Source organism: Sebastes umbrosus, chromosome 24 (assembly GCF_015220745.1).
Source record: "Sebastes umbrosus isolate fSebUmb1 chromosome 24, fSebUmb1.pri, whole genome shotgun sequence".
Classification (NCBI taxonomy): Eukaryota; Metazoa; Chordata; class Actinopteri; order Perciformes; family Sebastidae; genus Sebastes; species Sebastes umbrosus.
In genome coordinates, this window is record NC_051292.1 from 2,587,615 (window position 1) to 2,613,645 (window position 26,031).

A 26,031-nucleotide genomic window follows, 5' to 3' on the forward strand; every position below is an offset into this window, starting at 1 on the left:
GTTTTCTCTATTTAAGAGGACATTTTATCATGTTTTCTGTATTTAAGGGCACATTTTATCATGTTTTCTCCATTTAAGGGAACATTTTATCATGTTTTCTCTATTTAAGGGCACCCTAGAGGGCACTTTATCATGTTTTCTCTACTGAAAGAGCATCCTATAGCGCATTTTATCATATTTTCATGACAAGCAGCATCATTTATGGCAATAGGCATTTATCAAATCCACAAAATCTTTATTGGCAGATGTAATTTCGTTAAACAAAATTTATGTAATTAGAATAAACAGTATTAGTAGTATTATATTAACTCTGTTAAGAGCAATTGCCACAACACAACATTCTCTTAATATGCTCTAATAAAGCTGTCAAACGTGGTTATTTTAATGCCACACAGAGTTTCATTCCAAAATTAGATATGTCAATAATCCTTTTAGGATTCTTGACTTTGCTTTCAAGGAATGTTTCTGAGAAACACAAATACATTCAGCAAAACAGAATAAAAACTACATTTTGGAATGAAGGCTTCAACTCATTTGCGTTAAACACAATATCATGCAGAAAACACCTTAGCGGTAAGAACAGGTTAAAGTGTGAGAAACCAGTAAATGATGGGTTAGGAGAATACTGCCAGTGCTCATCTTGGACGAACTCTTGGAGATCACTCAGAAGTCTTTGACGCAGTCGGGGCAGAGGACGTCATCTTTGCACGTCAGGAAACCTCGACCCACCAGAGACACGCAGCACCGTTTGCAGTTGAAGCAGTCGTTGTGCCACTGACGCTGCTCAAACGAGATGTACTTGCTGCCACCGAGACCTGAGAGAAAAGCAACAACAGTCTCATGATCTCTGTAATGTGATAATCCTGATTGGATACAAGGAGGGAAGCATATGATCTGGGTCAGACTATCTATCTATAGATAACACGGTATAGATTCTATACTGTGGTTAGGGCTGTCTATTTGTAGTTCATGTTGGAATGGTACAAGTGTTTTGTTTTATTCAGTATTTTGGGACAATTTAAAGGTGCAGTGTGAAACGTTACCGCTGATCGGGGTGGTGCAGGCAGCACATTTCTTGGCGAACAGGTTGCAGAAGCAGTCGAGGCAGTAGGCGAAGTCGTCCCGAGAGGTGAACCGCTGGCCGGCCAGCTGCTGCTTGCAGCCGATGCAAACGAAGCACTCCTTGTGCCAGGGCTGGTCGCGGTAGTTCACTCCTCCAGTGGTGATGGGCTGAAAGATATAACATCATATGTGTATTGTGTGACCTATTGACCTTTAGTGACTGTTGAAAACGTTTATTAGACTTAACTAAATAAATCTCAGAGCTCCTATGCACGAATGTATGGCTTCATCCTGCTTAGTTTCTGTGTCATTTATGCTGTTTGTTAGTCACAGGCGAGCCAGATGACTACTGTCTCACCTACCAGCTTTTAGCACAAAAAGACGCCTCCGATTCAGAATGCTTGGCCATCTGTTTCCTGCCCATAACTGTTATATACCATCATACATATTTATCCTCTTTCCTCCTACACTTAATGTCTTCTCATAACTGCACCGTTCAGGCTCAAACAGACTCAATCCCAGTAAGCACTTAAGGACGTAAGAATATTTTTACAAATATATCAATAAATTAAAGACCTAAAAACCTTTAAAAAATAAATAAATAAATGAATAAAAACTTAGGGCCTAATAATCTTTTAAAAAAATATATCAATTAATTAAAGACCTAAAAATCTTTAAAAATAAATAAATAAATATAAAATTAAGGACGTAAAAATCTTTTTACAAATATATAAATAAATCAAAGACCTAAAAATCTCTAAAAATAAATGAAAACATAAAAAATGATGGACGTAAAAGTCTTTTAAAAAATATATTAATAAATTAAAGAACTGAAAACTTTTAAATATAAATAAATACATAAAAAATTATGGACGTACAAATCTTTAAAAAAAATATCAATAAATTAGAGACCAAAAAAACTCTAAAAATAAATAAATACATAAAAAATGATGGACGTAAAAATCTTTTAAAAAATACAGCAATAGATTAGGGACCAAAAAACCTTTAAAATAAATAAATACATAAAAAATTAAGGATGTAAAATAATTGCTCATTAGAGACCTCTCCACAACCTCAGGAGCATTAAACAAAATTAATTGCATTTGCAGAAAACTGCTGATTTATGATCTTCTTTAAAGACAAAAATATAAACAGATAGCAGCTGGAGCTACAAATCACACCCAGAGCCTCTCATGAGACACGTGGATCAAAGTGTGATGTCTTATACCTTCTTGCAGTGGACGCACTGCATAGCAAACTGCTTCTCATAGCAAGGCAGGCAGTAGTTGTTGGCATCCTTCTGGATGAAGCTCCTGGTGCCCATCGGCTGCTGGCAGCGGTTGCAAGAGAAACAGTTCTCGTGCCAACTGTTGCCCTTGTGCTCCATCTTCTTGGAGCCTGGAAGAGAAGGAAGAGAGAGATCAATAATTACATATACTGTACAGTAAGTCAGCCTCAACCAATTACAGCTAATGGGCTGATGTCCTGAGCTCTAAACCTGATTTCATTTATGAGAGTAGAGAAAGGCCTCCTCGCCTGGCATGATGGTCTTCAGGCACGCATGGCATTTGGAGGAGTACTCGCTGCTGTAGCACTCGACACACATCGGCATGTCGTCCTTGGTGGCGAAAGGCCGATCCACCAGCGAGCGGCTGCACTTAATGCAGAGGAAGCACTCGCTGTGCCAGTGGCGGTCCTTGTAGGCCAGATCCTGCAGAGCCAATGAAAGGAGAGGATGTTTATAGTTTAGTTAGAAATCAGAGGACGACTGTAACACTTCTGCGATTGAATAATGATTTGACCTTGCTGGTGCAGCCAATGAGCTTCTGGCACACTTCGCAGTTGCTGGAGAAAAGATCCTCGTAGCACTTGACGCAGTACTGCTTGTCCTCTCTCAGGATGTACTTTTGCCCGTACAGGGACTTTGTACACTCGGTGCAGTCGTAGTGCTCAGACATTGTGACTGAAACCTGCTCTCTGAGTCTTCTGTCCTGCAAGATAAATGATAAAAAACATTGCATAAAGATGATGTGATTACAGCCATGATTGTCCATGTCTGAAACTTGGATTGGATTTCTGTAATTTGAGAGCTACAAAAGCGCTATGTTAGGATCACATAATCCAATAAATTAAACATCATGACCGTGCACCATGTGCAGAGAGGAGCCATTCTGAGATGCCTGGAAACTTTATTGAAGACTTTATACAACAAATTAGGCCGAGGAATGTCGCAAACAGCCTCCAAATGGGGCACGCACGGCAGAGTGCTTTATTAATGGACGTAAAGCGACTTTTAAATCTGGTTTACTAGCTCCAAAAGAGTCTGAATCAAAGTCTAAGGAAGTCTTAATTCACTCTGTGTCCTCTAAATTCTCCGGAGTACATTGAATGAGTTTTCAAGGAGGGTTAGATGAAAGAGGGGGAAAGCAATGAGGAGAAAAAGGAAAAAAAGCAAAGAAACTCAACATACAAGAAGAAGAAATGTTTGTCATCTATTGCAGAGTTTTATTCTTCTGGAAGACGATTTTGAGAGCTCAGCAAATAGCATCATTAGGAGATTAAATAGCAGATTTAATAAAAAGGATGGCTGCATAAAATCTTATGCAACCTCTGCAAATCAATTATTGTTAGATATCCAACTGGAAGATCTTCAAAAGAGGAAAATCATGCTCCTCTGGGTCAGTTCAGTGCTCATCTGATAACGTGAACAGAGCCTCATTGCTGCTAAACCACCAGACCAGACGGTTCAGATTATTATCGTTGTCCTGTTATTGATTGGCAGTCTGAAGATGACAATAAACAGGAAGTTGATTTTAGGATAGAGATGGTGGCGCTTTGGTACAAACAGGAAGAAAAGCAACAAGAACAAAACTCTGCCCAGAATTAGCTAATAAAATAATTTTGAGAGTAATTTAATCAGGTGTTTTCGCCGATATCCGAAGGCCGTTATTGACTGGACTTTTGATGAACAGTCAGTGTAAATAACAGCCAGTGATTTCATTCATTAGCAGATGAGAACGACTTTCATCTTCATTTTTTCCCCCCAAAATTGTTTATTGGATTTTCAACAACACACAAATGTCCAGTTTCAACCATTAACAATCAAAGACAAGCACTAAATTCACATGATACTGAAAAGACACATTCAAATAAAGCTGTTATACCAGAATAGCAGCAAACACCTCTACAGTAGCATGAGCAAAAAGTGAACCTCATGTTTTATTACATTTGGCAAGAGAAACATTTTATAGTATTTTTTCTACTTTAACAAAGTAAAAAACATCTTTTAATTCTTGAATTATGGGAGGGGGTACTGTCTTCATTTCTTTATCTAAATATTTCTAAGACCTCTACCTAACACTTTTCCTCAATTCTTGACAAATATACTATTTTATTAAGGAATGGGGTGGACCACTTATCATCCACTTCCCCTCTTTTTAAAAGATTAAGGGAAAAAAATGAATGACGTAAAAATATTTTTGAAAATATATCAATGAATTAAAGACCGACGTGATGGTCACTCGCCTGCATTCACGCATGTGTGACCTCTGCCCTTGTTATTGCTCTTATCATGTACACCACCTGAAAAATGGAGGCTACATTCCACTTGTAGTCACATGTAGCATGATCTGACATGCAGCCTGCTTGGACTTGAGCGGAAAACTTAATTACGGATTTGAGAGCACTTTGTTTGCCCATCACGTGAATTATGTAACTTGCAAGCTTGGATTCATCAAAACCTGCTCGCTTGCAATCGTAACGAAGGTGTTTAGCGGAAATGCTTCACAGTAAAAGTGCACATTTTATTCAGGAAATGTAATGGAGTCAAAGTGAAAGTTGACAGAAATATAAAAACTCAAGTAAAGTACAGATACTCCCAAAAAATACATAAGTACTGAAACAAAGTATTATTACTACCACTGCCATTCCTACCCCTATCTAAACCCACTATCATCCTCTTTAAAACAGCTGTAAGGTACTGAATAAATCATAAATCCTATCATGTTTTCAATGCATACCGCTCCATCTAAGTTCACTGAAACACCTTGGTGTCTTTTTAAAAATCTATCGAGTATCAACCAAAATACTACTAAAAAAAAAAGAAGTTCTTCATCCACTTTCAACTTTTTCAAAAAACTTGCAACTCAAAAAATCCTCTAAAACCCTGTCCATGACATAATGCGTACCAATATAGGGGTCCTTGACATGAAAAAGGTTGATAACACCTGGCCTACAACACGTGTCACAAACTATTATATTATTACATCCCACATCCCACACATGAAAGATTTGAAGCAGGAATAAAATCATCTCTGACTTGGAAAATGAAAGAGAGAAAAGCAGAAATACAAAGAGGAAAGTGCAAAGAGCATTGACATTAAGGAAGGTGTATAAAGAAAGAAGTCTTACCTGAGTGTTGGAGGATGAGCCAGCTTGCAGCCTGCGACCGGAGGTGTCTACTGAGCGCTGTCCTCCATCTGCCTTTTAAAATTAAGGCTAAATGTGACACACACAGGGGCAGGAAGGTGGAGACAGTGGTGTGACCAGAGTGGGCAGGTCAGATTATATTTAGACTGCTATATATTAAAAGGCAAAATGCTGAGAATCCAACCAAAAAAACACACTTTTGAACATGCAATCACTCAACCAGGACACAACTTGCAACATGCATGTAAAAAAACACACATGAACATACATGCATTGTCATATTATTTTAGAGAATTCAACATTAACAAGTATTGCAGAATTGAATTAATTGAATTTAAGTTTTCCGCCACAGTTCTGAAGCACAAGTTTGTGATGAAGTTTTGTTTTATAATCATCACATATGAATCTTGTTTTCAACTAATCTCAGGAGAAACGCATCTTGTAATCACAAGTCCTTGAAGTCCTTGAAGTGCTCAGAAAAACAACCAGTTGAAAGCCCCGAAACAAGTGAGTAAGTGGACCATGATTGGAGGTTTCCTTTTAAAAATATACTCCAATAATATACTGTATTATTGGACATCTGTTTACTCACTTTATAACCAGATTAAGCTGGGAACAAGAGACGGGGTGGTGGGAACTGGGGCACATTGTTATGTGTAAACCCAACACAACTGTCTCCTTTGATCAATCAATCAATCATTCACTTATTAATAATCTGTATTTATGTTCATTTTTGACAGTTGAGATTATAAAATATCCATTAAGATTGATGACCGGAGATAAAAATCACCATTTTATAATTTACTTTTATATTGTATGCAACTTTGAAATCGAGAAAGGGCACTCCACTCTAACAAGATAATCTGATAAACGTTAAACAGGTTATAAAACACAAAAAAAGCCCTGTCACTCAGCGACCTTCTGCAAGTTCATGCCAGATTTGAACCTGCTGAAACAAGAACCGTCTCTTTTAATGGTTCAAAGAAATGTTGTGTCACGTAAGAGATACACAGCCGCCACTTGTTAGTCCTTAAATCTAATTTTTGCTGCTAAACGTTCAACTGGAATAACCTGTCCATGTGTGACTCCAATGATGTGCATTTTGTACGTGTACTACCTTGCACACCAACACACTGTGCAGCAATAACGGGAGAGGACATCATGTGAAGGTCGGGGTCCTTAAAACCTTTGGAGAAAAAGAACATATTGTAATAAAAACTAGAATTATCCCCTCGTGGTTGTACGTCTCAATGCAACAGTCAAGCTGCAGTTTACATCCATGTTTGTCGAAATTGTCATCACTTCATCACTTTATCCTGTTAGACATTTGTGGTAAATTGTCATTATTATGATGTTGCAATGGAGCGAACAATTGACTTTCATTTCTTGGCAATATACGTTCATGGTTGAGGGCACAGTGACCTTTGACCGACGAAATCTAATCAGTTCATCCTTGAGTCCAAGTGGACGTTTCTTCCAAATTTGCAGAACTTCCCACAAGGCGTTCCTGAGTTATCGCGTTCACGAGAATGGGACGGACGTGAAGGCAAAGAGTATAGAAGCAAAGCCGCCATTTTGGACTGAAAACGCTTATTATTGTTTATAATATTTTGTGGTTCAACACAGGCCATTTCGGTAGAATATGACAATAGAATAATTGTACGATACTTAATAACATAAGTACGACTGATTGTACGATGATTGTACGGCACTTTGTAGGCGGACGTTTTACTGACGTCCGGTAGTCGCTTTCAGTCCAAATGGCGGAAGCGTAGTTTTGCTGCTGGGCGCTGATGTTGCAATGGAACGAACAATTGACTTTCACTTGCACAAGAGGCTCAAGAGGGTCGGTGACCCTGAAGAGGTTGCAAGATAAATCTGAGAGGATTAACAGAACAGGAAATCAAAGGAAAACTTTAGTTGATGTCCAAGTTTGAAAGACCAACACAAAGCTCTGACTCAGAAAACACCGTGGGTCAGAACATCCACATGACGACGATCTCGTTAACAACTCCTTAACCTATTTGACTTAATTTTAAAAGGACACAATTTCAACAAAATACCTCAATGTACTTCAGTCTGCAGAAAAACACTGAGCTGAATTGAAATACAGTACTGTGAAAAGGAAAGGTCAGGAAATAATCAAGATTAGGTAACAAGATAAATGGCTTCTCCTGAAAAGCAGTGCATCCAATGTGCCTGTGTGAGTATGTGCTTTTATTACATTATCTTATGTGCTTTTTACAGTATACTTACTGAAACAAACCTAAATAAGTCATTTAAATGTCACTTGCTTTTCTAAGAAAAGGACAGCAGCTATTTAAAGCTGTAACTGCATAAACTATAGCTTTGATTTCTATTTTATTTTATAGACTTTTCTTCGACTTTATATTTAAAATGCGGCAGAGCACCATGTTAACACAGAGAACATTAGGCTACCTGTTGAATGAAAGGTTTATTAATAATAATAATACTAATAATTATAATACAAATATTTAAAAAACAACTTTGTGATAATTTTTTACTTTACAGTTTACTGGTTGAAATGTTGGATGTTTTTCTAAGCAAAGAACAGCAATTTAAAGTTGTAATTGCATAAAATGTATCATTGATATCTATTATATTTATGTATAATAATAATAATAATAATAGTACATAAATAAAATATATATTATTATTAGGTATTATTATTATTACAAAATTAATATTGTTTTAATTAATAAAATTAATTTAATTTATTAAAATATAATAAATTAATAATAATAATAATAATAATAATATTTTTTAAACAACTTCATCTGTTGCATTTGCAACTTCTTTGCCTTTATCAACTTTTAACATGCTGTTTACATGTTTTTACCAGCTGTTACAAAAATAAATACATTTTATTAAAAATAAAAAATAAAAATAATTTTATTTTAAGATACTGTATTTTTTTAGAAACATGTTTAAGGTAAAAAAAAAATCAATTTTCTGTGACTCTAACTACAATTTATCCCACAAAAAAAATAAAATTTTATTGCAGTTCAGCAGGCTTTTGTTTCGAAAACGAACTTCCGGTTTTATTTTGAAGGTTGTCACAGGAAGGAAGTGCCAGCTTGTTTTTAGCTTAACGCACGTTTTTAAACAGGAAGTTGTTGTAAACAAACCGGTTTTTGTGATCAAAACAAGGAAGAAGAGCATTTTATTCGTCCGTAATGGAAACAGTAACTCTTTAGTGAAGTAAAACAACTAAACCAGAACATGGAGGAGCAGCTGCAGCTCGGAGAGAACCCGAACCCGGACTGGATGTCTCGTCTCCCGGAGGAGCTGCTGGATGTCCCACTGTGGAACCTGGCTCTACCTGGTAAACCACTATATCCCTCCATCATTACAATCTATCCATCTTCTTTCACCATTTTACACTTAGATCCAGTATAAAATAAGGAAACCAACACACAATATCATGAAGTCATATATCATTGTAAAGCTTAGACTATGATCTATCCATCAGTCACATTGTCATCACACTGAGGTCAAGAGAATTTGACCTTTGACCTCTAATGCTGCAATTGGGCAAATTCTGAATGCAACTCCAAATGCCCTTATAACTAACTTCATATTGATCTGATGTGCACATGGATAGTCCAGCATAAAGAGCACAAAAAGAGCTTTAAAATGATATATTACATGACTAACAACAATAACAACATGTCTTATCAGAATAACTTTGTGCAGTTTGTATCTGATAGAATGATCAGAACTTTGCATTGGGTTCTGTTATTGGGGTAGTTTGTAAATGGCTTTCTTAGCAGCAGAAACACAAAATAATAAAAAAACTCATTTTCCTATGAAATGAATTCTCTATCCATTATTTTACGTTTTCCCACTCTTACCTCAATGTCAATATAAACATGTTCCAACTGATGAGGCCCTGATTCAGTAGCAATGGCTTATAGTCCAGGTGATATGTGAAAATGATGTTCACTCTTTCACAAAGGCATGAAACTTGGTACACTTGAGTGTATATATATAACACTAGTTTATGTCTCACTGCCGTCCATCCCTCACCACAGGGAGCCATGACAGCATGTCTTTCTGCCTGGATGTGTCCTCTCCCGTCCTGAGATCAGAGTCCTGTCTCCTCAGAGGGATGGACCGGCTGGTCCCCTGCTGCACTCGACCCTGTGTCTCTCGCTGGGCCACCACACAGGTAACTAGAGGACATCTACTGCTAGTAGGGGCCCATAAAAGTACATTTACTCAAGTACTGCACTTTAGTACAATTATACTTGTACTTTAGTTGAGTATTTACATTTTAAGTTACTTTTTATTCCATTTTTTCACACCAAATATTGTACTTTTTACTCCACTACAATATTTTTACACTGTAGTATTGCTACTTTTACTGAAGTAAAATGTCTTAATACTTCTACTTTTTCTTGTGTTCTTCTACTAATGCCAAATCTGGCCTCTGGTGGTGCTTTCAGGTGTTGTTCCTCAACTTGCATAGTCAAGTTTATATCACAGCATGTGCTCAATGTCAATATAATAGTATAAATGTTACGTCTAAAACATACTCATCTACAAGCAAAATCCTTCAGTCAAAGTATTACTGCAGTAGAAGAACAGAGGTATTATCAAAGTACTCATTTTGCAGCAGAAAGCCCCTCATCAGGATCACTCTGAATTATATTATTTGGTTATTACTACAGCTGTATTAACATGTAGAAAGCATTTTAATAGCTGTTGGAAGTGGAGCTAATTTTAACTACTTCATAAACAATATGTATAAATAAGAAAACACAGTATTTGCCTCTGAAATGTAAAGTAGAAGTACTGCAATATCTGCATTTTGTTGCAAATCTAATCTTATCTAAAGTAGCACTGACTGAGTTGCTGCCACTTGCATTGAATTATCATGTTTTTATATGTATTCTCTCTCTCTTCTGTGTGTAGCAATCAGTCCTCAGTGATCAGTGTGATCTTGGTATTCGTTTCTTGGACCTGCGGATCGCCAGGAAGCCAGCAGGAGGCAACACATTGTTTTTCGCTCATGGCATCTACACACTGATGACTGTGAAGGTACTCACACTCAGTCTAAAGTCTGTATAGGGTTTACATTGAACCACCGACCCAGAGGTTACTGAGAATAAATTGAATACAAAATATGTGTTTATGCAGGAGGCTCTGGATGAACTGGCTACCTGGTTGGATGCTCATCCCAAAGAGATCGTCATCATCTCCTGCTCGCATTTTGAATCGTTGACCGACGAAGATCACTTCCACCTTGCAGAGTACATCATCACGCTGTTCGGAAAGAAACTCTGCTCCTCACAGGTAACCTTGAGATTCTGAAATGACAATGACAATGATTTCCACAATCATTTTTATGATCAACACTTCCTGCTTCTCTAATGTGAGGATTTGCTGTTTTATATAATTGTAAATTGAATATATTTAGATTTTGGACTGCTTGAAGATGTCACATACTCAACAATTCATTTAAACAAAGTTAAAGATACTTACTGTGTACATGTGTTTACATGCAGGACGTTCCCACTCTGCGTTCCTGTTGGTCCAGAGGTCAGCAGGTCGTTGTTTCTTATGACAACCAGCAGATGGTGCTGCAGCACCCGCAGCTGTGGACTGGAATACCTTACTGGTAAATACATAACGTGGATGCTTTAAGTTTAATAGTTCTAATTTAAAGTTATATGCGCATCATGTTTGTATTGTTGTGCATCAATATCAAGCAGAAGCTCACAATTATCACACATCACTAGCTGCAGAATTCACAATTGACTAATTTAGTCTTCCACAACATCTTCGCTGTAGACTTTTCTTCACTACGAGATGTAAACCAAATAAAAAATAATTTAACCATTTCTCTGTCTCCAGGTATGCCGACAGCCCAGACCCTAAACAGGTGATTGCCTACCTGGAGGACATGAAGCGCAGAGGAAGACCAGGTACATAGTAGTGGAGGAAGTATTCAAAACATGTACTAAAGTAAAATCAATATTACACCGTAAAAATACTTACATTACAAGCACTGACAGTATCAAACGTAAAAGTAGTCATCATGCAGAATAGCCCCCGTTAATATTGATGATGGTACTTCATGAACTGTAGTTTAATCTGTAACAATGCATCATATTTTTATAACTTATCTCCAGTGACTGTTTGTTTTGTAGCTGGTTTCTACGTCAGCGGTCTGAACCTGACAGAAGACGCTCCCTACGTCCTCCTGCATCCCCTCCAGGGCATGAGGAAGATGACGATGAGGGCCCTCTCGCTGCTGCTCCGCTGGGCGGGCGAGCAGCGGCCGGGGCGCCAGGCCAGCAGGGTCAACATCCTCTGCTGCGACTTCGTGGACGTCAGTCAGTTCTGCTCGCTCGTGATTGGCCTGAACTACAAACTGCTGGGTGGAGCCGGCGCGCCCGCCGCTCCTCGTCCCGTCTGCAGGATGCCTCGAGCATCATCTTCCTCAGACATCACTGGCTGTTGCCATAGCAACCAGACTGGATATCCAACATAGGAAAACAAATCTTAAGAAGCTGGTTTTCTTATTTCTGCTTTTTTCAACAACAAAAAAATGCCAAATAATACTTATTTTACCTCTTAAATATGTTCGATCATGTAAAAACTGTATGTCACGTTTATCACCCTTATCTCTTGTACATTACGCACAGTATCATCTTTGTATGATTTTCAGATTGTACATATCGGTTTTACCTTATGTATTGGACTTTTGTACACTTTTTTAAAACTATTTTTCTTGCCATTCTGTTGTATATACTTTCATACATTATATAAATAAATGCTTAAATATATTTTTAACTGTTTTCGCATCTGTCCGTGTGTAATGATATCAGTAATCATGTGGTATCAGTAATGAGTAGAGCAAAGCTTTAATGTCCCTGAGGGGCTTAAAGACAGCAGTTCAATAATAATAAATGCAAAAAAAATACAACAATGAATAAAAAAAAACAGCAATTACTGCAAAAAAACCCCACAAGGGTAACGCCAATGTCACTGTTGATAATGTAAAAGTATGACAAATATTACTGATTACTTGTGATCAGTCTGCTGAATGCTTTGCTGTTTGTGTGTGAGCATGTTTGGCTCTAATTTAAACTTTCAAATGTGTCATTTTAACTGTAAAAATGTCGTCAAACGTCAAATAAGTACTTGTTGTCCTGTCTTTAACACAAGGACACTGACGACTCCAACGACAAGAAACTAAATGTTTTAAACCTGCCATAGTTTCTGGCACGAGCTAAAACCCAGGACCAAAATGCAGACAGGTAGTGACAGTAGGGTTAAAATGTACTTTACCTAAACTTGGCCTTCGTTTACAGTCTGAAGCTGCAGCTCCAAGGCATCCTAACAACTAATGCATGATGGAAACTGTTGAAAAATTAGCAGTAGCTGTGCAGGCAGGCAGCTGATTACAAGAACAGTTAGGAGATCATCAGAGAGACGAGCTGGAAAATAACAGAACACACGAGAGACAATCTGAGTTAGAGGAGACGGTGGAGGTGTCTCATGATATTCTGCTTCCTCACGGAGGGAGATGCACAACACATTCCTCTCTCTTGAGCGTGAAGAGACCTGCTACTTCTTCCACTTGATACAGTATTTTTTTGGCCTCTTTATTTAAATAGCAATGCATTTTGCAAAGAGGCACAACATCACCTGAGAACGTCACTCACAATTTCCACACAAGTTTATTCAATGAGATGCAGCATTTCAAAATGTTGCTCACACACACAAGGAGAAAAAACAGATAATACAAATCTTACTGCAGTTGTTATGGCACATGAAAACGTCACTATATTCTCCGCTTTAGACCGAAACTAATGAATGATGATGTTTGATGAATGTCTTGTATAAAAGCAAAAAAACAAACAGAAATCAACAGTGCATAGACAAACATTTATGGCTGAATCCTCTCCAGATATCTGTATGTGCACAAACTCATCATTATTACATTACACATCTTTGTGTGTATATTTGGAAATGTTGTCATTCTTTGTGAAAGCATTCATGTCACACATTATACTAGAAAATGCACGGTTTATAAAAAATAAATATCCCTTTGTTACTGCTAAAAATATGATTTTTTCCCATGTAAGACATTTGCAAAATAAAAAAAAGGCTATTACTCAAGTGCTGTGGGTTACAGATAACATCAGTGTAAAGCAAAAGAAGTTAAAAAACAACATACATTTCATATACAATAACTATCTTGCTTTTGAGTATTTCAATTACTCAGTTTTCCACTCCAGCACCGACGAATACTGTAAGTGAATGTGGTATTTTAACTACAGGAAACATCGTTTAATATCATTATATTAACACTGCTGTTCAGGTGCTTGAGTTGTAAATTTGGTACATTAATATTTTGACAGGTTGTTTTTGGTTAAATGCAGGCTGGAAGACGAGGAAACAGAGAGTTCCTCACGTACACAGTGATCACAGTGGTTTATCCCTCTCTGAGATACATTTAGTTTCTCTAGTCTAGACGGATGGACAAGAAAGAGAGGATTTGCTGTTGTGTGACAAATCTTGCCAGAGACCCATAATCCATGATTCAATTTTCCAAGATAGGGGTCACAGGATTGAAAAATGCCCCAACTTGTGTCTCTTGTGTATTACCATTATATTACAGTAACAGTCCGACCATATCATGAAATATCCAACACGTTCTCATCACCCTTTCACCCTTCACCCGAGTCACCCTTTGGCCCCACTTTCTAGCCCCACAGGTCTACGACGCTCCACTACGGTCGCAGTAAACACAAAAACACTTGCTCAGGTTTAGGAAAAAACATTGTTTGGCTTAAAATTACTACGTTTGTAAAGTGAAAATGTTTGGTTTTTACATTGTACTTACCTAAAAGCCTGGTGCGTCTCATACCGGCGTTAAAGGGTGCCTTGTGCGTCGGTATCTAACGTCGAGAGTCATGACAAAGTATTTGACGCCCTGGGAATGAGAACGGGCTGAAATACCAGGAGAGTTGTTTAACAGCACAGTTTTGAAAGAATATTTCCAAATATCCTCAAAGACTCTTCTTCTGAAGGGAAAAATCAATACGCTGCGACGAAATCACATATGCCCTCGCCCTTTCATTTGAATATATAAAGGCTTTATTTCTTCATACAAATTGGGCTACCATCTTTGTTTAATTTCATCTTTGACGCCGAATTCACACCAAAGCTGCGGTGAAATGCAGCCTGCAGCAAAATGCCATGCAATGTCTATGAAAAGCTGTGGACGCCGCTGTTTGATGTGATTTCAGCGTGATTATGAAAGAAAAAAAGGTAAATTAAAACATTTTTATGGTGCATTGAATTAAAATTTTTCCATCCAGATGGTTAGAAGAGTCTTTGAGGGTTTTGGAAATACCTTCAAAACAGTAAAATGTCATGTTAAACCTTTTAATTCTTTGGGAAAAACACATGCTTAGCTCTGTGACTCGAATGTAATGGTATAATACATGAGAGGCACAAACTGGGGGAATGCAGATCCTGTGACTCTGTTACTTTGGATAATTCATCCATCACACTGTAAACAGTTTACTTTCTACGAAGGAAATAGTCCCTATGAAATCAGTCTGTGTGTTCTGTGTGTTCTGCACCAAGCATGCTTATTCAATGTTTATATCAACATTATAGCGACTGCTAGCGGACAAGTCACAAAAAGCAAGGAAATGAATTGTTCACATACAACAAAGCTGCTCTTTTGGAAACACACTTTAAAGGTGTGGACTTCCGATATGGCTGCCGGAGGGTGTGTTACTGTTTGTCACCTGAGCTTAACTTAGGTTGTGGAATAATCCTGTAAAGCACCATATAGGAGGGGTTAACACACATAAACGAATTAATCATAAGAAAAACACTTATTTACAATAGATATAAAAGTGTGTGTGGACTTTGGGATTTGTCCAGTGTCGTGTGTGCATGTATGTGTGCGTCTATGCGTGTGTGTTTATCTCTTGGCGTGGCTGACGTAGCTGTTCTCGATGCACAGCACCACGTAGGAGCTGGAGCAGCTGCTGGAGCTCTGCTGGAGCAGGCTGCCGCTCTGCAGCGACGACGCCATGCCCGTCACCGCACGGTCGCCCACGCGCCACGCCTCGCAGAAGCCATCGACGTGCCCCTGCCCGGCGCCGGTTGATCCGTGCCAGATCATCTTCTCTGGCCTGGGATAAAAACAGAAAGGGTGGCATGAATAGAGGAAGTTTTGGTGACTTTTTAACGCTTATTTTTGTGTTTTTTTCTCCATTTGATTTGGCTCACCATGTGCTGTCATTGAGAACGTCTTTTCCATCAAAGGAGTAGATCGGCAAGTTGTCCTTTATCCTGCCGTCATTGAAGATGGCGTCCCAGTTGTCAAACAGAACCTCGTCCTGACAAAGACAAGACAACACAATTAGTACAAAGATCTGCTGATGACGAGATGACTGGTAGGCAGATTTTGTTGTTATGGACCCGCCCTTCAAATGATTGAAGAACCTCTGACCTTCAGGTTGATTATTGGCATGCGGTCCCTGTCGGCCTTGCGGACAATGCTTTGCAGATCCTGGAGTTTGGCGGACAGGAAGGCGCGGAAAGTTCCCTTCATCCCGATGGCCTGAGCCTGAGTGAAGCACATGTAGTCGGCACCGCGGATGCCCCGCATGGCGCCGCTGTGAGGGGCGTTCAGGGCGATGAGGTGGAGCTGCGGGAACACCAACATGCTCAGTAGTTATATTTCATTTTAAAATGTGAGTTTGATGTTTTAAATGTGGCCTCTCTTACCCCTGGACCTGAGGTGTGATGGTGGACTGGAGTCTGGGTCACAGGAGGAAGATGAGGTCTTCGCTGAACGTCTGGGTACACAGGAGGAGGAGGTGGTCTTCGCTGAGGAGTGACTGCGTAGCGAGTGTCTGGGTACTCAGGGCGTTCATGGGCGGTGTGGTCAGGAGTCCTACCGTCTGGTTGATTCAGCCGGTCTGAATAACTTGGAAACCTGGGATCTGTGGGTGCTGGGAACCGCGGATCCGGCTGATATCGCGTGTCAGGTTGGTATCGGGGATCAGAGTGGGTTGGGTATCTTGGGTCCGGGTGAGTTGGCTGATTATGCGGGTCTTGGTGTGTGTTGTGACGATCCTGGTCTGGGTGTGTGTTGTGACGATCCTGGTCCGGGTGTGTGTTGTGACGATCCTGGTCTGGGTGTGTGTTGTGACGATCCTGGTCTGGGTGTGTGTTGTGATGATGCTGGTCTGGGTGTCCGGCGTGATGATCCTGGTCTGGGTGTGACTGATGGTCTGGGTAGTAAGGGACGACCGGTGGCGGCTCCACAGCTGCAACCTCATTACTCTGAAAACAATGTGCATGATATGTTTAATGTTCAAACAGGACACATTATATGTTCAGAAGAGTAGAAAAAAGGAGAAGTTGCACTCACATCCACGCTGGGCAACGCAATGTAGCTCCCGAGCTGAAAAAATAAAAAGACAACTGCATAAATATACACGGGAAGTACTTTTATATCTCTCCTGCTGATTTAAAATACTTCACCTGGACTTGACGAATTCCATCTCGGACCCGTAAGTAGAGATCTGTTTCTTCTATAACGTACACCAGAGAGCCCTCAGGTTGTCTCCTGGCGGTGGCTCTCATGGTGTCATAAGACCTCAACACCGTCACCTACAAACACAAAAACACTCTTAAAGTAATCCAAGCTATTGTCCTGCAGCTATAATGACAGCGGTATTTCTATTTAATGATATATTGTTAGATAATAAGGAAGGTTTTCTCACCCCAGATGTGTGTCCAGGTGGTCCAGGTGTTCCAGGTGGTCCCGGTGGTCCAGGAATATTGATAGCTGTCAATCAAATGGGGGGTTACATGACTGAACACAGACTACAGTACAGTGGTACTTAGTGAAAAAAGAAACATGTATAAGTTAAATTTGTATAGTTCGGTGTTTGCCGTTTCAATCGCAACCGCTGCTGCTTCCTCGCCTGCCTAATTCACAAGCTACGTAGCAAAGACGGCGACCGTTTAGGGTGAGAAGTGTCAACGTTTTGACCGTTTTGAGTACTTAGAGAGCACTGCATTTTACCATACTTGTGTGAACGCACTTGTGCACTCAGAATAGTAAGTGTAAGTGCGCAAATTGAGACATCAGTATTTGGTTTGTCCGTTCTGGGCTACTGTAGAAACATGACGGATGTGTTTGTGGTTATAACTCACTCTGTGTGCCCCTGTGAGCTCCAGGTAAGGCTGCTCCTGGAGGTCCAGGCGGCCCTGGTGGTCCAGGTTGCCCATCATAGCCTCTTCCTGGCTGACCAGATGGCCCCTGAGGGCCTGGTGGGCCACTGATGGAGTCGCCTCTTGGGCCCTGACGGGACGAGGACAGAAAAGGGTTTAGATTTTGGCTTATTTGAGCATGAACTGATTTATGTTTTTGACAGTGGGATCTTACAGGAGGTCCAGGCGCTCCTGGGGATCCGACTCCACTCCCTCCGTAGCGGGGGTCATAATATCCTCCAGCTGGTTCTCCTTTCTCTCCTTTGTAACCCTGAAGGCCTGTTTCACCTTTCAACTCATTCTGGACACATTAAGAAACATCCAAGACATATGAACAAACATTATACTGATGCTAATAGTCTAACCATAAACTACAGAGATGAGCCTTACCCTTAAAGTGTAAAGGTCAACGGTCGACCCGCCACCTGGATCAGAAACAAAATGCTTTGAATTTGTCTACACATCAAAAACATAATTTACTTTTCAGCTTTTTCGTCACGTATGTGCGTAGATGAAGTGTTGCTACCTGTAATTTCAACTGTCCCTGGTAGTCCTCGATCACCTTTCTCTCCTTTCACAGCTATAAACAAGAGGAACAGTGTGTTAACAGGCTAGCAGTTTCCACCCGTTTCCAGTCCTTTAAACCTTTCTTTCACCCATTGCACTGGAAATATGAAGAGAAGTTACCTGGGTAATATCTGGAGTAATCAGTATCAATTCCCTGAAATAAAAACAAAGATTGTTATTCACATTCATAAGTAGAAACATTTAAATAAAGCTACTACGAGGAACTTTCATTTTGTGTTGATTTTGGCGGCCCCTGTGGACAGAAGCGGTAGTGTTTCACCAGACTCCCTTTAGAAAACCTCATTTTACTGCAGCAGGGTCTGACAGTCTGATAATGATTAAAGGTAAATCAATCAACTTTCTAATTGAACAGGACACACTAAATGTTTCATGTGTCGACTCACTCTGTTTCTGTCGCTGGGATCAGAAGGTCCAGGAGGTCCAGGGGGGCCCGGTGGACCTGGAGGACCCTGGGACAAAACAACAAATATTGATTACTGTGTGTAATAAAAGCAAAGTAAATGGGCTCTGGGACTTTTAAATAAGACAACATTTGTGATGCTCACAGGGTAACTAGATCCAAATCCAGTGCCCGAATCTCCCCTCTCTCCTCTGGCGCCGTTCAGCCCCGGTCGACCCTACAATAAAACACATTCAGAATCATATTCAAGTCATTTTGTCATGAAATATGAACAAGATTGAAGCCCCTATGTGTATTAATTAAACATATCTGACTTTGTGGACACCTTTTAAACAGGAAATCTACTTACCGGTCTACCTGGAAACCCGATATCTCCCTTCTGGCCTGCAGTTCCATGAGGACCCTGGAGAAAAAAATAATCATACAGGTTTATTATACTGAGTCTGTGGTGTTTGTAATATCAGAAAAACACTGAAAATGTGGTAAATATAAATACGGTACGCACTGGAGGTCCCTCAGGTCCAGGGGGTCCACTATCGCCCTGTAAATTAATACACATCACACTGACAATTTAGGCAATTAATCAGTTATTAATCAGTTATTTTGACTTATTTAGATGCTAAATTCCTGGATCTTAAAAGTGTAAACAGGACAGAAAGAAAGTTTGTTTGAGCCATGATAGAAGAATGGTGTGGTGCATCCTCATAGCTCGTTATCTGGTCATTCATAAAGGTTTTTACCGGCCGTCCTGCCAGACCACCGAGGTACTGAGGTCTCCCATCGGGCCCCATGATGATACCAGGCTCTCCTTTCTCCCCCTGAACACAACAACATGTTTAACTCAAACCACCGCTGGAACAAAACGGGAGAGACACAGATACGAAGAAATACTCACATACTCAGATAACAAATTACAGTTCTGTGCTGCATAACATTTGTAAGGCAATATATCATCATGCTTTTCCTTGCAATCTCTCAATATCTGCCATAAAGTTGTAGAAAAAATGTCTTTATCTATTTGTTAGATGGATAAAGAGAGAGAAAAAGTCATTAAGTTGAGATAGTAAGATATCTAAATATTTAATATTATTCATTTATATTTAATAAAATATGCATATCTTAATAGAACAAAATACTCAAATTATATCTTATAAATAAATAAATAAATAATTAAATAATTAAATAATTAAATAAATAAAATATAACTCAAAATTACGAGATAGTTTAGTCATGAATCTGAGCTGTCAGGAATTTTAAAAATACATAATTCATAAATTAAATAAATTAAAATCTGGCAAATTAAATCGACAAAATGACATTACGAAACTGTTAATTAATTAAGTCAAATAAAAGAATGAAGTATTAAAAGATGAGCTTTCTACAAAATACAAGTCATTGGTATGACAAATTTTTATCTTTATTCAACATGCGTCTTTTAGCGTGTAAAATGCTAAATTAATTCATTAAAATGTGAATGAACTTACTTTAGGTGCATATCCTGGAGGACCTGCGTCTCCTTTTTCTCCCCTCGGTCCAGAGGGCCCCTGAATAAAAACACATAATACTCTGATTTCCATCCAGTTTCTCATATTGATTCCCAATCAATGTGATATTGATTATGATACGTACTGGGAATCCTGCTCGACCTGGAATACCGTTTCCTCCCTAAAGAAGAGAGAGAAAGATAACACATAAGAAAAAGAGAAGATACTGTGTAAACATGTTAGAATAACTTTAGTCTAGTGAGGTTGATGGTCAGTTAGTGGACGACTCACCTCCGACCCTTCGGTCCAATATACGTCATTATACTACGGCAAGACAAAGTTAGGTCAGTTAGTGTGGAGGTGAACAAACAGCAGCAGGCAGTGACTGTTAGTGAATATCAAATACGTGATTTAGTGATTAAATGGCAGGCTGTGATGTTAGCGTTAAGTTAATTTTACATATTCAGTCTCTGTGTTAACGACTGGATCTCTGACTCACATCACTTTCCTGGGTGGTGACTTGTCCGGGAGGTCCGGGAGGCCCTGGAGGTCCAGGTGGGCCGCCGTCTCGCCCTGGTAGACCCTGCCACACAAAATCATCCATAAGAAGACCAAAGATTGCATATTGAGAAAATAATAATAATATTAATATTAATAATAATAATAATAATAATAATACACACATATATGCACATATATTCATATTTATATGTATTAATTGCATGGAATATAGGTAAATGTTTGTAATTTGATCCCCTGCCACCAAAGCATGATTTCCATTACAGCTTAAAAAATACATATTAACACATATACAATGTAAATATTGTTTTATATATTTAGCACACGACTCACCGACTCTCCTCTCAGTCCTCTGTCTCCCTTTTCACCCTAAAAACATGAACACAATCAGTAATTAGAGGCATAAAACCAAGCAGTGGTGTATTATTTACATGTTATATGGTATATAAAATCTGGTCTCGTACCAGCTGTCCTGGGAACCCGTCGAGACCCGGTATCCCAGGAGGTCCTCTTGGTCCTTCTGATCCTTTGTCTCCATGGTTACCTGGCAAACCTGACCTACCCTGGATACCATAATAAAACATCACTAATACTCATACTCTTTACTTAAAGGTCCCATATCGTGCTCATTTTCAGGTTCATACTTGTATTTTGTGTTTCTACTAGAACATGTTTACATAATTTAATGTTAAAAAAAGAACTTTATTTTCCTCATGCTGTCTGCTTGAATATACCTGTATTTACCCTCCTGTCTGAAACGCTCCGTTTTAGTGCATTTCAAAAGGAATTGCAACGGAATTGCGTTGCTAGGCAACAGCTTGGGTCCATGTTTACTTCCTGTCAGCTGATGTCATTTACATACAATGCAACAGGAAACAAACTGGGACACATTTAGAACGTTTATGTTTAAAAACGTGTCTAAATATTGTATATTTGTGACATCACAAATGGACAGAAATCCTAACGGCTTGTTTCAAATGCACAATTTCTGAATACGAGCTGTGTGTATTGAACGTTTCAATACTTTCACAGTATTTATAAAGCACTTAAACCTGCTTTATAATTTAAAAAAAAAGAAAATCTTACTTTCTACAATATGGGACCTTTAATACCAAGAATATCCTTCCATTAATAATAATAACAACAGCTACATTTGTGTATAATTCAGAGAAAATAAAAGCCATACAGACTCTGCAGTACTTACAGGAAGACCTGCAATACCAGGTGGACCCTGGAAGACAGAAGAGATGGAAACATGAGGCAGAGCATCTACTGTTTAGAGACGGTTTCATGTACACGTATGGGTGGTTGGGTACCTGTGGTCCAGGTGGGCCACTGTGTCCAGGCAAGCCATTGTTCGTCTCGTATTCCCCTTCGTTACCCTGTAAGGAGAGAGGAGTAGAGCGTTTCAGTCCATAACTAATGTAGTGATACAATCCTTTCTCTAATCTGTCCACACAAGCAAAGAAACTTCTGTATATACGTTTAACCTTTACTCACATGAACGCGGTACGATGGCCCTGGTGGCCCAGGAGGTCCTGCAGGTCCAACTGGTCCCATGGGACCTGGAAGTCCTGCCAACCCACTCTGCCCAGATGTACCTGGCAGTCCGAGGTCACCCTGAGCACCCTGAGGTGAGACGGACAGGTAGACACTCCTGTTATTAGCAGGTTAGGGAATTACTTTTACAAAATAGATGACATGCAAGAGACGTGTGCAGAGCTACAAACGGCGTCATTTGGTTAAAAACACAACATGTTAAGTAGTGAAAAGAGGAAGGAAATCACCAAAGCAGAGACCCCCCCAGTACCTGCGACCCATTACACACCGTAGAGGATGGAGCAAAGTAAGAAAACAGGCCGGTGAAAAAGTTGGAGTCTTGCGAGTCTTGCTAGAGGAAGACGAGAAACACGGAGGAGAGAATCTATCTAGATGCACCCGCCACACATTTCTCATTTTAATTTCAAATTCAAGAGCAACACTTTGATTCATGACGTTAAGATTTCACCTTTTCTCCAGCTGCTCCTGGAAGACCAAGCTCACCGACGTCACCCTGCAGGGGAAAGATATTTTATGCAAAATGAAACTGCATGTTTTATTTGTAATCTATGAGAAATATTCAGCATTAACATCAATCTGTGCATTCTCACCTTCTCTCCTCCTCCGAGTCCTGGTTGACCCGGTCTACCAGGAGGACCAGGAGGGCCCTGAAACAGCACACAAGATATGCATAAACAATCTTTTTACTCCATAGCAACAATCCATTATCAAAAAAAGTTGTGGATTAATTTTCTGTCATTGTTTCAGCTCAACGTCGTACAATGAAAACCGCATCATACTACTCACAGGCAGACCGGGGACTCCGTCTTGTCCAGGTGGTCCAGGAGGTCCGAACGCTACTGGACCGTTGGGTCCCACTACCACTGAAGTCCCAGGAGGGCCAGGAGGGCCTGGGAGGCCCGGAGGACCACGGCCACCCTGGATAACAAATCATGTAATCATTATGTTGCGTAAAAAGTTTAGTTTAATTTGAATAATCATCAACATACCCTGATTTTGTCCAAGTCTGGGAATCCTGAGCCCTCCATGTCGTAAAACGTCTGTCAAAACATCATAAGATACAGTGAAAAGTCTTGAAAACAATAAAAGAAAAAGGTGTTTGAAGTGTAGACGTACTGGGCGGTCACCGGTGCCAGATCCAGATCCAGGAGGTCCTGGTAGACCCGGGGGGCCTCTGGGTCCTGGTTGACCGTCTCCAAGCTCACCCTGGAAATATCACACATTATTACGATAAATAAATCCTTATAATATAATATAATATAATATAATAGCAGCTCAAGAATGCATAATTCATCTCAACCTTTTGGCCTTTAGCACCAGCATTTCCTGGACTTCCTGGGATACCTCGTGGCCCAGCGGGACCCTGGGAAACGGGACAAGTCCATTAATAATTCTGTCTTTATAGAAACATCTCAATCTGTTCAATAAAAACAAAAGACACTTACAGCTTTTCCATCCTCTCCTGGATCACCCTGAAAGATAACCAACAGTCAGTGAGTGATAGTCATATAAAATAAGAAGCATATTGTGAAGGTCATTCTGTGCTCACAGCCTCTCCATCAGCTCCTGCACGTCCAACGGTCCCGTCTGACCCCGGTGGTCCCGGCGGTCCGGGTGGTCCAGACACCTGCTGCACAACGGAGCCGTCCCCGAGTCGAACCACCTCCGCTGCAGGTCCGGGAGGACCAGGTTGCCCGGGAGGCCCCTCAGCCCCGCGCTCTCCTTTATTGCCGGAGTATCCGAAGCCGGAGCTACCCTGGAGAGGAGGAACGAGTCATATTCAGCATATGTAAGCGTATGAAAATGTTCCTCTGCTGATGAGATGGTTGAAAGGTTGAGGAAAAAGCTTGTAAGTGGACATCCGTTAAATATAAAATGATCCAAACTAAAAGAATAAACTCTCTTCAGTGTGAACAAAGTTAACATACCTTTACACCTTTTTCTCCCTGTAACAAAGAAAAAAGACAAATATAAGTATGCAGTTGATTACACAGTCATGCACAGAGACACATAAAGACATGTTTCTACCTTCTGTGCTTGTCCTCCAGCCTGAGAGGAGGAACCGGAGGAACCAGAGCCTGATTCTCCCTTCGGCCCAGCTGGGCCCGTGTTCCCCGCTGAGCCCTTCACTCCTTGGTCACCTTTCTCACCTTTAGCACCGCTGGCACCTGAAGGACGTTAAATAAGTTTGTTAATTACTTGATTTTAGAGCTTCAATACATCATGCAGGGGACGGTGATCAGCTCCACTTGCAGCTGCATGCTCCAAACAAAAGCAAAAACACACAATTTATGCACTTAAAGCATTTAATTAACAATCTCGGGATGTCACAAACAGTTAAAATAATTTGCATGTACTACCATGTCACATCCTTACAAGTAAATTAATAGTACAAGATTGCCATAAATGCCATGTTTGTGAATTGGGTATTATTGTATGACGTTTTATATATTAATTAAGTTAGCTAAACAAGAACAAAATGTAAGTAATTGTAAAATATGAAACATATGGTATGTGTAATGTACCATATGATTTTATCTTATTTGAGTAACTATTAAGCCTCATCTTTACTCTGAATGTGCATAAATCAGGTCACACTGATCCAGTGTCGTCATCACTACCGCCACCAAAATAAACAAAAGCACCAATTTATGAGAAAGAATAAAAAGTCAAACAGCAATTGTTATTAATTGCAAAAAAACTACCACCAAAAGCAAAAAGCAAAAGCCAAAACAGTCTGTAATGAAAGAATAGATGTGTTTGCATCAGTTTAAGGGTTTTCTCTCAGTGCTCTTGCGCCACCTGGTGGACACATTTAGGTAGAAACCTAAGCTGCTGCATCATTCATACTTCTCCCTTTTGACTGTCTATTAATAACAATTACATTTGAAACAACTTTGTGAGTCAAAACTGGATTCATTAGATTAATATTGCATGCATTTATTAATGCATTCTTGTATTTATATTTGAGTCATATGTTTTTAAGGCCTAAAGATGACCTAAATACCAAGATTTTGGATGTATTAAGTGATAAAAGTGAGAATAATGATGATTTATTTTTACTGATTCAATCTTTTGTTTTGCAGCTAGTGTTCTGATCTGTAATATTTCCTTTTCATTTATAGAAAAAAACATCCATCCTTGATTGCCACTCATAAATTATTGGAATAACTTTGTTGGATGCCATATCAGATGCTGCATGATGACTATTGTTATGATTATGTTTAGGTAAGAGGGATGTAAAGGGACTGTTATGGTGAAAAAATACAGTATAAACTCTTATAAACATTCCAGAAAGGGATATGTGTATGCCAGCGATTATTATAATCGATTCAAAGGCTAATTGAAAGGGTTACGGCTACTCTTCAATAGTAAAATTCAATTGCAATAGCCACGTTTCAACCAGTAGAGGGCAGTCACTATGCATATTTATAACAGTATGTAGAATTGAAATCACTAAAATGTCAAATTTTGTACCTGAATCCATCAATAACACTACTTAATATCCTTAAACATTGGTTTTCAACTGTTTGGGTGTTTAGTAACTCTTTAAGGCCCTTATAGAAACAGTGAAACTGTAGAATTTGACTGTTTGCACTGAAGAATAACTCATGTTGAATAACTTAGATGGCCCACAGATTGCAAAGGAACCTCCACCAACATGCTCACAGCTCCAACACATGAGAAACTCCAGCAGCTGGAGAC

At 39.5% G+C, this 26,031-nt stretch overlaps 3 protein-coding genes across 11 annotated transcripts in view; 1 reads left to right on the top strand and 2 right to left on the bottom strand.

Moving 5' to 3' along the window:
- Positions 1-150: 150 nt before the first annotated feature.
- LOC119483748 (four and a half LIM domains protein 2-like) lies at positions 151-3,044 on the bottom strand. Its single transcript, XM_037762157.1, has 5 exons — positions 2,865-3,044; positions 2,599-2,773; positions 2,291-2,460; positions 1,044-1,230; positions 151-815 (listed from the first exon to the last, which is right to left on the bottom strand). The coding sequence occupies exons 1-5, from the start codon at positions 3,018-3,020 to the stop codon at positions 664-666; spliced, it is 840 nt and encodes a 279-aa protein (XP_037618085.1). The 5' UTR covers positions 3,021-3,044; the 3' UTR covers positions 151-663.
- Positions 3,045-8,564: 5,520 nt separating this feature from the next.
- On the top strand, positions 8,565-12,469 carry LOC119483363 (PI-PLC X domain-containing protein 1-like). The gene is made up of 7 exons (XM_037761401.1): positions 8,565-8,836; positions 9,546-9,682; positions 10,429-10,554; positions 10,654-10,809; positions 11,022-11,134; positions 11,371-11,441; positions 11,667-12,469. Exons 1-7 carry the CDS (start codon positions 8,734-8,736, stop codon positions 12,008-12,010), a joined length of 1,050 nt encoding a protein of 349 aa, XP_037617329.1. The 5' UTR covers positions 8,565-8,733; the 3' UTR covers positions 12,011-12,469.
- Positions 12,470-13,183: 714 nt separating this feature from the next.
- Positions 13,184-26,031, bottom strand: part of LOC119483640 (collagen alpha-1(XVIII) chain-like) — a 36,414-nt gene continuing 23,566 nt past the window's right edge. For 6 of the 9 annotated variants that reach the window (XM_037761953.1, XM_037761950.1, XM_037761952.1 and 3 more), the window contains 37 exons: positions 24,355-24,494; positions 24,255-24,272; positions 23,876-24,082; positions 23,772-23,798; positions 23,627-23,689; positions 23,443-23,532; positions 23,316-23,366; positions 23,113-23,244; positions 22,917-22,973; positions 22,775-22,819; positions 22,595-22,657; positions 22,267-22,395; positions 22,083-22,148; positions 21,971-21,997; positions 21,231-21,329; positions 21,100-21,135; positions 20,747-20,830; positions 20,539-20,571; positions 20,393-20,428; positions 20,248-20,307; positions 19,504-19,581; positions 19,269-19,304; positions 19,113-19,166; positions 18,909-18,980; positions 18,747-18,812; positions 18,463-18,496; positions 18,302-18,355; positions 18,166-18,200; positions 17,951-18,076; positions 17,719-17,866; positions 17,283-17,347; positions 17,041-17,169; positions 16,928-16,960; positions 16,279-16,839; positions 16,001-16,198; positions 15,778-15,887; positions 13,184-15,680 (listed from right to left, as the gene is read on the bottom strand). In XM_037761953.1, the coding sequence (XP_037617881.1) occupies positions 15,467-15,680; positions 15,778-15,887; positions 16,001-16,198; positions 16,279-16,839; positions 16,928-16,960; positions 17,041-17,169; positions 17,283-17,347; positions 17,719-17,866; positions 17,951-18,076; positions 18,166-18,200; positions 18,302-18,355; positions 18,463-18,496; positions 18,747-18,812; positions 18,909-18,980; positions 19,113-19,166; positions 19,269-19,304; positions 19,504-19,581; positions 20,248-20,307; positions 20,393-20,428; positions 20,539-20,571; positions 20,747-20,830; positions 21,100-21,135; positions 21,231-21,329; positions 21,971-21,997; positions 22,083-22,148; positions 22,267-22,395; positions 22,595-22,657; positions 22,775-22,819; positions 22,917-22,973; positions 23,113-23,244; positions 23,316-23,366; positions 23,443-23,532; positions 23,627-23,689; positions 23,772-23,798; positions 23,876-24,082; positions 24,255-24,272; positions 24,355-24,494 (3,476 nt within the window). In that variant the 3' untranslated portion in view covers positions 13,184-15,466. The remainder of the gene's footprint in view (positions 15,681-15,777; positions 15,888-16,000; positions 16,199-16,278; positions 16,840-16,927; positions 16,961-17,040; positions 17,170-17,282; positions 17,348-17,718; positions 17,867-17,950; positions 18,077-18,165; positions 18,201-18,301; positions 18,356-18,462; positions 18,497-18,746; positions 18,813-18,908; positions 18,981-19,112; positions 19,167-19,268; positions 19,305-19,503; positions 19,582-20,247; positions 20,308-20,392; positions 20,429-20,538; positions 20,572-20,746; positions 20,831-21,099; positions 21,136-21,230; positions 21,330-21,970; positions 21,998-22,082; positions 22,149-22,266; positions 22,396-22,594; positions 22,658-22,774; positions 22,820-22,916; positions 22,974-23,112; positions 23,245-23,315; positions 23,367-23,442; positions 23,533-23,626; positions 23,690-23,771; positions 23,799-23,875; positions 24,083-24,254; positions 24,273-24,354; positions 24,495-26,031) is intronic. The other 3 variants (XM_037761949.1, XM_037761947.1, XM_037761945.1) reach the window with 3 other exon arrangements.